Source organism: Calypte anna, chromosome Z (assembly GCF_003957555.1).
Source record: "Calypte anna isolate BGI_N300 chromosome Z, bCalAnn1_v1.p, whole genome shotgun sequence".
Taxonomy (NCBI): Eukaryota; Metazoa; Chordata; class Aves; order Apodiformes; family Trochilidae; genus Calypte; species Calypte anna.
Window position 1 is genome coordinate 8,973,045 of NC_044274.1, and position 12,568 is coordinate 8,985,612.

Consider the following 12,568-nt stretch of genomic DNA (forward strand, 5'->3'; position numbering starts at 1 on the left):
CTACAGACTAAATGAGATTCTGAGAGGCAAAGAAAAAGAATGAACCACATTCTTTCGTTCTTTTTGTTCTTATTCCTCCATTCTCTCTTTCCATGGCCATGTGTGCAGCTGCATCCCTCTGTCCCTAGATTTTATCCTGGTGTCTGTCCTGGGAAGGTTAATGAAGCTACCATAGCCCCTGGATGACTGAGTTCCTGGTATTCTGCTTTGTCCATTCCTATGAGAGTCTACAGAGTGCTTCTGAGAGGTGACACCTCAAAGTCTGAGAGAGGGGATGACAAAGTAAATCTCCACGATGTGCTTTATCCAATCCTATTTCTCTCCATTCATGGGTCTTTTTTTTTCTCTTGATAGGACCAGAGGGCTGTAACCTGTTTATCTACCATCTGCCCCAGGAGTTTGGGGATGCTGAGCTGATGCAGATGTTCCTGCCTTTCGGTAATGTCATCTCCTCGAAAGTGTTTGTGGATCGGGCGACAAACCAAAGTAAATGCTTTGGTGGGTAAAGATAACAAAACAATTAGATTCATCCAGGAAAGGGCTTTCTCTGAATACTTTACCTTTCAAACTGCTTTCTTTCTGCTTAAGCTTTATGATTTCTCTCAATTTACTCCTGTCAATACTTTCCCCTTTCCCTCTTTCTCTCCTAATTGTCTCATGCTCAGAGTTGTGTGCACTGCTTAGAGGTGAAGATTTGACAGGGTGCTGCAGAAGCTGCTGGTGGGGTAAAAAACATCACTCCTTGAAAGGAGATCTGGGAATGGTACAGAAAAGACTAAAATACCAAGATAAAAATAAAAGGAGATTGTGGGTAGGTGAAATGGTGATGGGGTCAGCAGCTGTAACATGTGGAAGAAGGGAAAGGAGAAATAGGCCATGGGTTTGAAGGAAAGACCTTGTGGGGGCAGCCTTGCAGCAGCTGTGATACATTAGTCTGCAAGGGGACAAGGGCAGAATATCAGCTGAAAGCCTGGTGTTCTGTGGGGATGGCTGCTTGGTGGACAGCAAGCAACCATGCTCTGCACCCACTGGACCATAGCCAGCACCAGAGTGCAATTAGATAGGCTAAGTTAACCCTGTGACAGGAGATGCTAAGATGCCAGGTTTGAAAGCTGAAATCTCACACAGTTCTGGCCTGTCTGTTGGCTCAACCCCACCAGCTGGAGCATGGCAAGAGCTGAGCCTCAGTGGCCTGTAAGCCATCAGCTAGGGACACCCTGAGCTGCACCCACAAATGGAGGAATTGGACAGCCAACAGCCCAGGTGGTGTCTCAGTGGGACCTCATTGCTTGCAAAGGAATTGATGTGAATGATCCCTTCTGGCAATGCAGTGCCATGGGGACCCTGCCATATTTGATTCCATCCCACTTGGGGGACACAGGAACTCCCCCATCCACAGGCCCACCACTGGGATGTGCAATATCTGGATCTCCACTATCCTGTGCACTTTGCAAACCTTCCCTGAAAAGCTAAATGGGGCAAACGATTGCTTTTCTTTTCCTGTTTTAACTTCTTAGAGTTTTGTTTGGTTTTAAAGCTACTCTCAGCCTCCACATTATGCTTTCCTTCCATGCTGCCATCCCCCTTCCCCTCCTGGACAGAATACCTCCCAGAATTCTTTCCTCATCCCTTGCTAGCTATGGTGCATGTCAGACAGTAGTTCTAAGAATTTTGTGCCCTTTTTCTATGCGCAGTTCCTCCTGTCCATTTACAGAGGACCTGTACTGGCTATTTTTCCCTTTCATTGAAGAAGCATGTTCCCTGATGTTAGGGGACACAACATTCCCCTTTGCCATCAGTCCATTGGGCTGCTGAACTCTCAGGCTCTAGGGGAATAAAGGACAGAGTATGCGATGAAGGGGCAGCTGGGAAATTCAAATGAGAAATTATGAATGAGCCCCATTCTCTCCAGAGCCCACCTGCCTTCTAGATCTTTAAGCATATGAGAGCTCATAACAAGATGAGCAGACCAGCATAGCTGTAGGTGACATTGAAAACTAACGGTCCAAGAATATGCATGGGTTAGAAATGAACCTTTGGTAGTGAAACTGCCATTTCTACCATAAATATTGAGGGACTACTGAGCCTCATTCTCCACATATTGTCAAATGGGAAGACAAAAGATAAAAGAGAAATGAGGTGAGATCCACGTCCATTCATATTGGCTATCTTCTGGGCAGATATTCACCTTACCTCCTCTTAACTCAAAGGCTCTCTGGCTACAAGGATTAATGAGGACAGCAACATATACCAGTGAGCCCTACTGGGAGAACCTAAACATCACTCTGTTTGATAAAGGGATCTCCAAAACAAATAGTGGGATATTCCATCCTGAAATAAGGATGATCTCCTACGGATGTGCAGACTCAAGTACACAGGCAAACAGAAGCAGGAATTAGCGGTTACTGATGGATCCTAGTCACATTATACTAACTTCTGAGATACAAATATTCAAGTCCAGTTAATTTTTTTGTCCCATATGTGAAACCCAAGTTTTCTCTGGCTTTAGCTTACTTTCCCATAGAGCTGAGGGTCTGCTCTGACTATTGGCCTCAAGCAAGCATGTTTACCCTGCTGCCATGTGCACCAACTCTGTCCAGCAGGACAGAAATAGAAGAGGTACAGATAGTTAATTATTTCACACTGCTCTTCAAAATCTTCCACCCTGCTGACTTTTCAAAATATATTTCTAAATGGGGGGGACTACAGAAAATGATTACTGAAGCTGGAGCAGATTTTTTGTTCAGAAAGTTCATTTTTACAAAAAAAAAAAAAAAAAAAAAAAAAACAGAAAAAAAAAAAAACCACAACCAAAACCTTCTCCTAAGAAAAAAAGAGATTTTCTTATCTTTGAAAGAGAGAAAATGCTTTCCTTTTCTGCCTAAACATTTCCCAAATCTCAACATGTAAAGACAGTATTTGCATTCTGGTTCGCTTATTTTTTTGAACCCAGCTAGAGCAGTCCAATTTCTAGCCTGGGGGAACAATTTTGTCTGGCCCCAGAAAGATATTTTACCATTATATGACCTTTCAAAATGTAGCTGCTATTCAAATCCCAAGTAAATTGCTGTAACAGAGTCTAGCCCCAGGTTGTCAAGAAATGGTCAAGAAGTCCTTCTTCAGACAAACTTAAAACAATTCTATAGAGAAAAATGTCACCATGGTTGGTTTTTTTGTTCCATGGGAACTGAAAATACTTCACTTGCTGCTCTTGTGTCACTGCTGAACTACCAGTAAACAGCTGGCCCAAAGTGAGTGAGTTGTTAGAGCAGTATCACAAAGTAGGAGATATTCCTTTCTGTATAGCTCTAAATTCTCCCTGGCATTTGCAGCAGCAAGTTAACTCCTTTGTCCGCCCCTGGCAGCATAGCATAGGGGCAGCCATGGGGGTGCTACAAAGAAACCAGAATCAGACACAAGCCTTTCTTCTGCTTTCTGGAGCCCAAGACCTACAGAGGACCTTTGGCTCCTGCATGTGTTGAAGAAACCAGGCTGTGGTCATGATCCTTTGACTTTCCCAATTCAGAGGCAGTCACCTCCTGGCTGGCAAGGAGCAGCAAGGAATGCAAGCTACAGCAAACACCAATCTCATGTATAAAACGGGAAAGTGCTCATAATATGTTTATTGTTTTCCATAGCAGGACTGCTTGCTGTAGTGTGTAAGTCTGCCTGAGAAAGAACCCTGACTTATCACTGAAAAAAGTCACTTAAATTGGGAGGCTTCTTTTCCTGAGACCTTCCTTCTGCTGCATACAGCCAGCCTAGACCCAAATCATTTATTTTCCCTATTTCAGATCTCTTGCTTTTAATTTACTCCCTATCCTACTGCAGCTACCACACAGCGAAGTGCAGACCACACTTCTCCCTTCCTGTAGATTCTCCCTCTATATTCCCAGGGCCTGAGGCTCCATCACACCAACCACAAACAACATCTCCTTGGGTTTCTCCCCAGGCACTGCCTTGTCCATCCTCCTGTATTCAGGTTTACTGATTTCACCTTCCCAGCTCTTCACTGTTCTGCTCTTCACTGTTCTGCTCTTCACTCTCCTCTCTCACTAGTTCTTCACCCAACAAACAGCTGATACCTGCAGCCTCTTCCCATGAACAACTTCTACAGACAGCATCTTTATCCTACTGGGCCATGTTGCCCATTCCCAGTGAAACAGCAAGGCCACATCAGGAATCATTGTCTCATTCAGGGAAAACTTATACTTAGTTGGATGCTCCTTGTAGACAGTGACTCTTATTCTCACAGCAGGCTGATTTAGGAAGTCTTTTACAGAGGCACAGCATGCCCCAGCCTGAATGTCAACTTCTGCAGGACCCTGGAGCTTGTCTCTGTTCAAGGCAGAGGCTGCACTGAGTGTCTCACCCTCCCACTGCATGTGTGCAAGATCTTCTCTGTGTAGCTATCCTAAATGTCAGAGAACATGAAATACATCTGTGTGCTGGTCTCAGGGGTTCTGCTGCTAATTCCCCTCTCAGTTATGCAGATAATTCAAATGTGAGTAGATTGTGTAGAAGGCATAAAGAAAACTCTAGTAAAATGACACTATTAGTGCTGCTAAGGCAAGTAGTCAGGGTGAGAATAGTCACTCAGGCTGCCCACACGTGGCTAACTCTACTTCTGTCATAGGGTGACGCTGCAATACAATCCTGCTTTCAGGACCACTCACTGTTGTCACACAAGACACATTTTAAGAAGTCATTTGAAGACATTAAGCTAGTAAAATACAGAGACAGACATGTTCTAGGAAAATGTTTTAACAGAGGAGAGAGGGAAAAGCATAGGTTTGGGCAATATTAATTAGGAAGACATGACAGAAATTAGAAAAATGAGGATGTGGATAGAGCAGCAGAGGGCAAATGATTATCCCAAGGTGTCAGATAAGATGTAGATAAATTAAAGCTGGAGGAATTGCTTCACTGGTGCACTTGGAAATTCATTTCTCCAGTCACCTCTTTCAGAAATCAATGAGCACCTGGATCTGCCAGCTTTTTTCATGCCATCCAGCAGCAGATGATGCCAGGCTAGTTCTGGCCAATGCTTTCCTTTACCTCCACATGTTCCTTTAGTATGGGAAACCAGCTTCAGTTACTCCCCAAAGGACAATGACTCCCAAATGCTGTGAAAAGCCTCTCCTATGTCCACAGAGACACTGTGGTTTCCTTCCACTCAGCTTGATGTGGTCTGACACCCCAGGTGTGAGCAACCACAACTGCTGGATATTTCTGTCCTTTTCTGTGCATTCCAGATGGACTTGCACAATTGCAGAAGGGATGTCCTCCCCTTATTTGAAATATCCCATGTAAAACATAGAAAGGAGAATTGTAGCTTTGAATTCAAACTGCCAGGCCTTCTTAATACCATAGATTAATGTGATTTAATTGTTCAGCTCTTGGTACAAAGTGGACATTAAGTTTTACTCCACATTCCCTCAGGGAGTCTACACGAAGTTGCTAGTGGGTTCACCCCATTTGGAAAAGTCTTCTTTTTTGCATCAAAGATGCCCAGAGAGAGAAAATAACATCACTTGATGAGGGTCATAGAAGTTAATTACCTTCACTGTTAAATATTTATATTCCTGACCAAAACTCCTCTGGTTCCCAGATTATGAAAACAAACAGGGGAGCCAAAGGAGAGAGATTAAAGGTGAGAAAAGCAGTGAGGAATGAGGACTGGACACAGGAAGGGGTAAAGCTCAGGAGAGGGTCTGAGGGTTGGGTAGAGCTTGTATCATGTTATTAAAAACACATTGTGGCAGTTCAAGACTGCAGTGCCACGGCAGAAAGCTGGGGTGGGAGATGCAAGGCAGCAGGCAGGTCATGATGGTCTACCAACTTTCAGCCTGGAAGCTGAAACAGAAAGGAGCATCAAGAGATTAGGATGCTGGCAAAGTTATTCAGGGCCCTGGGACCAGGAGCATTGCAAATCAGGTCTAAAGTGCATTGGCAGCACTCCATAAGACATAGGAGTGGAACAACGGACCCTGAGGTACATCAGAAAAATATTGTTCAGCACCTGCTCACAACATGCCTCCCACACGCCCTGCCAAATCTGGCAGTTTCTCATTTAATAAAAAAACCCCACAACTCTCTAAGTTCTACGAGGGAAATGAGCAGGTCCAGGACTAAAGTGGTGCAGGGTAAGAAATTTTAGTTACATGTTCCTTCCCCATGTGAACATCTGAGGATCAGCCTAGTTGAGTGCCTTAGGTTCCCCCTCTTCTAGCAGGACAATGTCTCCTTTGCACATGGCTTTAGGATCAATGGACGAGGAAAATTAATTATCAGATCAAAGTTTTTTTTGATCTAGTGGCAATATATTTTGTTCCAGATACCTGGACAATATCAGATTGTCATTCACCTGCAGCACTGAGCTACAAACCACAGAGCAAATTTCAGAGTGTAATGGATGAAGCCACCAATTTGAATGCCTGAACTGAGACAATATGGAGATAGTATTCCAGGCATATTTAGCATGCCTGACTCTGGTCTGCTTTGGTTCAGACAAACATGAGTTTTGTTGTGTTCCTCTCCACTCTGAAGGACCTGGCACAGACAGACAGGCACATAGAGATTCATTAGGTGTTCACCTTAACTGTAAACTAAGCGAAAGGAAGGATGGCACTGTTAGAGGAGTGCTTGGGGCTCCCAGGGGAGAGGGGAAGGAGACACAAAAGTTTATTATGTGCTAGCTGCTCTGTAATACTTCAAAGCAGTCAGGCTCTGAGATTTCAGATCTGCAGAGCAGGGAGGGTACTCTTCTCCAGCTGATAAGGGAAGAGTTGCATGAGTAAGAAAGAGAAAGAGTTGATCATCAAAATCACTGCACAGCACCTCCAGCCACTGCAGTTGGCTGTGGGAGGCTTTAGGGGGAGGAGGAGGAGCGGGAGAAGTATTAGGGCTGTGAGCCACTATTCATTTACAAACTATAATTAATTTGATGTTTAGATTAATTTCTGATGCACTCTCAAAGGTGCACTGGAAGCATTTTTCCTTTATTATAATGTTGATTGCTTATTGGGGAGATAAATCTAACTGTCAGTTATGCACTGACTTACCAAAACTTTCAGACCAAGCAAGCATGTATGCATAAGGAACAGCTGTTTGCAGCTCTCTAGTTAAAGGGACAGCTCTGTCTTTTCCCAATAACTCACATTAAAGAAAATCTATACATTTTACACAGACAGATCCACATTCTTTTGTGGCTTAACAATTTATTAGACAAGAATATGTTAGCAGAATCTATCTTCTATTTATCTGTCTGTCCATCTGTCTATCGCTATTCTATCCATCTGTCCACAGAGGGGGCAGGCATAGTCCATCCAGAATCAGTCTAAAAGTTATGGATATGTTTGTACATACCTACTCACATGCAGTCTTACACAATAATTTTAAATTATTTTACTCATAGTGTAATTAGATGGAGGAACTCATTACTGCAGGGTCTTTGTGGCTACTCATTTAATGACCTTCAAAGGGGGAAAGGCCATTTATGTGACTAATAGAAATGACTGATGTTAAGAGTTAACACCAGCAGAAAGAAAAGAGAAAAAAACAAAACAAAACAAAAAGAGTTTTTAAGGAAATTAAAAACCTAATGCTCCAGGCTTCAAATCAATTAATCAGAACTGGGACCAGTTCTTGCAAAAGAACCTGGCCAGGCTTTCCTGTGCCCACACAGTATGCTGCCTACTGCCACCTCCTTTAAAAAGCCTTAGGTCTTACATAGAGTAGGTAAATTCACATTATGTATAGCTGGTCCCACATGTGCTCCATTAATATTATAGTTTCAAAAGTGAACAATTGTGTAGCAATGCCAGAGGGGACTCTCTAGTGATATTTTCCACTCAGTCCTGAAGTGTCTGTTCAGAAGTCAGAAATCATGACCTCTCCAACAGGCAAGCCCATTTTGGAACTCAAGGTGATGGATTTGAAGAGCACAGATTTGCCTCATCTGAGTCTTGTGAGCTTTTTGGCTACCCATAATATCTGTTTTTATTTTTGCTTTCCCAAGATCTCTCTCATGCAAGGTGAATATGAGCTATAGAATGAACAAGTCCCTATTTATCTGTTCAACCACCCATCTGTTCCCCCATATATCTGTGTTCAACTTCTCTGTATAAGTCTACCCAGTCTCATTCACTGCACAGGACTGCTCTTCAGCATTTTGAGGTCTGTCAACTAACTAGTTACTGAACAGCTGTTCAATAGATCCTCACAGCTCTGTGCTTGGCCTCAGGCCTTCCTTCCCGCACAATATTCAAACCCTGCTATGAATATGAATTCATTATTATTTCCTCATCTGTTTTTCTAAGGCCCTTCCCAGCAGACCATTTGAGAGGTTCACAGAGATAAGTAGCACCATTTGTACAGTGCTCCTGGTGTCCTCATTTCACCAAGGGGACGATGAGGCATAGAAAAATATTAAAAACTCTTTATTAATCTTGGAGATGCCATGAGGCCCATCAGTCTGTTTGCTTGTTTTCTCCAAGTATTTAGCACATTGCAGGACATGTTATATTCATGTTGTCTTGAGACCCCAGTACAAGCAGCAGCCTTTCTTCCAGGCAACACAGAACAGGTCATACACTGAAAAAGGACCAAGGGAAAGAGGAATACTTAGTAAAGATTCAACATCACTGGTAAACTGAAGAAGCCTCCCATATCAGCTCGACCACAGTACCTTAATTATCCATACATTTCCAGTATTTGTCTGCCATCAGCTCTGTTTGGGCCATAAGAATTAGCTCACAGCTGTAGATTGCCTGGCCATGGCTCAGTGCTGGCAAGGGCCAAGGACTGTCCCCAGACAGCAGTGTAGACAAGGCCACCCTTTTTTTCAAGGGTAACAGAGTTTAGGAGTCATGTAGACACAGCACACGATGTGCCTGCTGCACTTGGAGCCTGCCCTATTTTATTTGCTAGTAAAATGTAGCCTAGATCTTATTAGGGAAGAATTTTATGATATATGATTTACCCAGTATAACTGGAATGTCATGGAAGAAATAGGGATTAATTCCAGTTTTCCAAAGCAGCATTTGGTTGTACAACTACAAAACCATCCTTTCCCTGCCTTATTTATTGTCTACATTCCAACACTTGCAGTAATGAGTCTGATACATTGCCATTTTCCCTATCCCGTTATGATATTCATTCTCTACAGTAATTAAAACAAGGATGCCACAGAAAAGAAAAATACAGAAATGTGTCGTTAGATCAATGCCTTATGCATATACAAAACAATACAGAATTAAAATTTTATAGGTAATATAATTTCTTGCATATCTATTGTGTACTTCATTTTGCAAATTTTCATTGTTTTAATGTATTGGTGCAGTCACTATCTTCCCTTTCCAAGTAAGCAAACCAAAAGAAAAAAAATCTTTGGATGAGATTAACTTCTTTAGATAGTATATAGTGACATTTTCAAACATTCTTGTCAGGGTAACAACTTGCAGATTTTTTAAGAAAAAAAAATTATACTTTTCTTAACCATTTGTGTTTTCATCTCTCTCAATTCCCCAGCAGAATTCAACCTCAGCTCCATTTTGCCCAGTCTTGATCTGCAAAATATCATATATAGAGAGGTATATACGTTATATGTGTATTTTAGATATATCTATATATCTACAAAAGGAAAAGAAAAAGAAAAAAATACGTATTAAAATAATTTAAAAATTACAACAACTGAATAAGTGGGTTGAATTTGGGAAACCTGCTCCAAAGCTTGCTGGCTTTCAAGACGAAGAAGCTTTTCCTGATTTACAGTCTGAATATCCCTGGATATCCCTTTCTGGATACCCCTTGTCTCTTTCTGTGCCACCCTGTGCCACTCTGAATAGATTCTCTCAGTCATCTTCCTCTCACAGGACAAGGTCTTAAGCACATCCTGACAGCCACATGCTGAACTCACTCCACTTCATCACTGTCTTCCCTATGTTGCTAGGGTGGGGGGGCTGCCCAAATCTAGAGTGGTCTAATGAATTCTGAGTAGAGAAGGGTAATTACTTCCCTAAGTGACTGGCTGGGCCCTTGTTAATAGAGCTCAGGATGGGTTTGGTCTTCTTTGCAGGCCAGGGCACTCTAATGAGAACCCCAGTAATGTAACTTATGGAACATCTAGAGACAGTAGGACTATGCCCCCTTCACCAGCTGAAAGTGACAAGGATCTTCAGCCTCCTTGATATTTAGACATAAATATTTGGTTGTTATAAAGGGGAGGAGGTGCATCTAGCATCTACAGTGAAGTACCTTTGGCTACTTCACTGGCAAAATTTTTTTTTCCTTTTTTGGCAACCCATAAATCTGGTTGCACTCTAGTCATATAAAGGCGAAATCTTATGATTGTTCTAAAGATAGATCTCTAGTGACCCCTGAAAATCCTTACCTAGAACGAGTTTCAGAAAATCTAAAGTATTTATCCTGATCATTGTGCACTTCCTGACATCACTAAGCAGGCTCCTGAAGATTTATGTGTGACTGGGCTTTAAAAATGGTTATGAGACAGGAATTTTTACTTGTTGATTGTAGGACTAAATGCAGGAACCACTTTTTTAGGGGAGACTCATTATACCCCACCCTTTCAAATTAAGATACCTCTGCAAATTGTCAGTAACTCTTGCCTTTCTAAAGTCTTGAACTTTTTCGAATCAAAGGCATTTTTGTAAATGTTTTTCAGCAACAAAATTATTTTCCATCATTTTTTACTACTTCATTTCTGTAGTTAAAGCACAATATTTTCCCTTGTCCCCCCCAAAGGATGGATGAAAAGTTCAGACAAGTCATTGGTCAGGGGCCTCAGAACCCAGAATTACATCAGGAATTAAGCAATCTGTGGCATGATTCAGATCCCACAGACTGAATGTAACTCTTCTGAAGGACTCCAGAAGGCTCTTCACAGAAATCTCTAGAATTTAGAATGTTCTTTTGAAGGCCATTGATGGTGAATGCTCTGCTGGCAGACTCAGCATCTGCACTATAATATGAAGGTGTTAAATTCCCATTGATGGTGGGGACAAAAGAAGCCACCTGATCATCTCCCTGTCCATTGTGGGTAGTTGAAACACAGATGTCTTATACTGACACTGAAAGGACCACAGTTGTACTAGCTGGTTTGATCTAGAACAGAATGTTATCTTTCAAAACTTTTCATAAATGTTCTTATATAACTCTTTCCTTTCTCACGTTGATACCCAGCATAACTCAGTGCCAGATTTTCTCTTTTCTTTTTCTTTCCCAAGTGATTCTCCCTATATCAGGAATTTTGTTGATTGGTTTTGTTGTTGTTTTTTTTCCTGGTGGTTTAGGTTTGATTTTTCCTATCACTTTTTCACATAGTGTCCTCCATAAATAGTAAAGTATTTGTTTGAAAAGCCTGGCCAAAATCCATCCATCACTACTTCTAGCTTCTGAGCAGAAACTTCCTGACTGCCCCACAAGACAAACTTCTAATTATCCTTTATCTATTGGGTTGACCCAACCTACACATAATGACATACCAGGGAGAAACAATTAGTTGTCTCTCTAACTAATGATCAGCAGGAGTAAGGTGGGGAAATTCTCTTTGTGTTGCTACACCAAGAATGGATCTATTTCAGAGACTCCCTGGAACATGAGAGAGCTGACAAAATATAGGCATTAGTAGAATCCATAGCATACATTTCTGATAGTTTTTCCCTAGTCTGTTTTGCTCTTTTTTTTTTTTTCCTTGATTAGCCCAGGAAGGAATTTACTTCACCACAATGAAATATTATCACAGAAATATTATCAAGTATCTTTTATGATACTTGTACCTTATAGACCAAGAATGACAACTGGTGATTTTCAGCTGCAATGTTCACACATAGCTTCTTCATCAAAAACCACAAATCGAGTGAGATTGTTGAAAGAAGCTGGAGGCTGATAAATTATGATTAAGAAATTAATTATTATGTGACTGGTTGGAATTTTAGTAGTTATTTCCATCTTGTTTATATTGTACAGCTCCAACAAAACAAATGTAAAAATAGCTTTCATCTTGATTCAGCAACACTCTCAGCACATCCTTAATGAGCACCTACTTAGATTTCTCTCATAGCTTGTGTAAAAAGCTTTACTAAGCTTATTCTTTGCTTCTGGTTTTACACCAGCAGAAGGACTTGTCTCGTCAAAACTTCCTCGCTTTTAACAACTACATACTTTCCCCATAAACCTTACAGTGGCACATCATGACATCTGACAACTTAAAGGAAGGCTCAGAAAGCAAGTGAAGAGTACTTCAATTTTTGAAAGCAGTTCAGAAATTGTTCTGGTTCAAAAATCATTAAAAAAAGGACCAAAGACCACTCACTTATCTATAGGTAATTCCTCACTGGCTAGTTTGTTCCTTGTGGGGAGCATCAACAGCAGCTAGGTTGGAATGTCATGCTTCTGATAGAACTACAATCTTTCATTTCACTGCAGACACACTTGTATACAGGTCCAATATTTGACTCATGGCATCTCCAAAGAAGAGCTGAAGCCTGATCCTTCACTTCTTACATCCATTCATTGGATGACTTCAACTCCTATTTAGCAGAGTAAG

The 12,568-nt window shown here is 41.5% G+C and overlaps 1 protein-coding gene across 50 annotated transcripts in view; it reads left to right on the forward strand.

The window, feature by feature from the left end:
- CELF4 (CUGBP Elav-like family member 4) overlaps positions 1-12,568 on the forward strand; it is a 618,876-nt gene that overhangs the window by 597,552 nt on the left and 8,756 nt on the right. For 20 of the 50 annotated variants that reach the window (XM_030467206.1, XM_030467167.1, XM_030467174.1 and 17 more), the window contains one exon: positions 355-438. The exons of 19 other annotated variants lie outside the window; for them this stretch is intronic. In XM_030467206.1, the coding sequence (XP_030323066.1) occupies positions 355-438 (84 nt within the window). Of the gene's footprint in view, positions 1-352; positions 499-12,568 lie in introns of all 50 variants that reach the window. 11 more of the 50 variants (XM_030467157.1, XM_030467158.1, XM_030467155.1 and 8 more) reach the window with 2 other exon arrangements.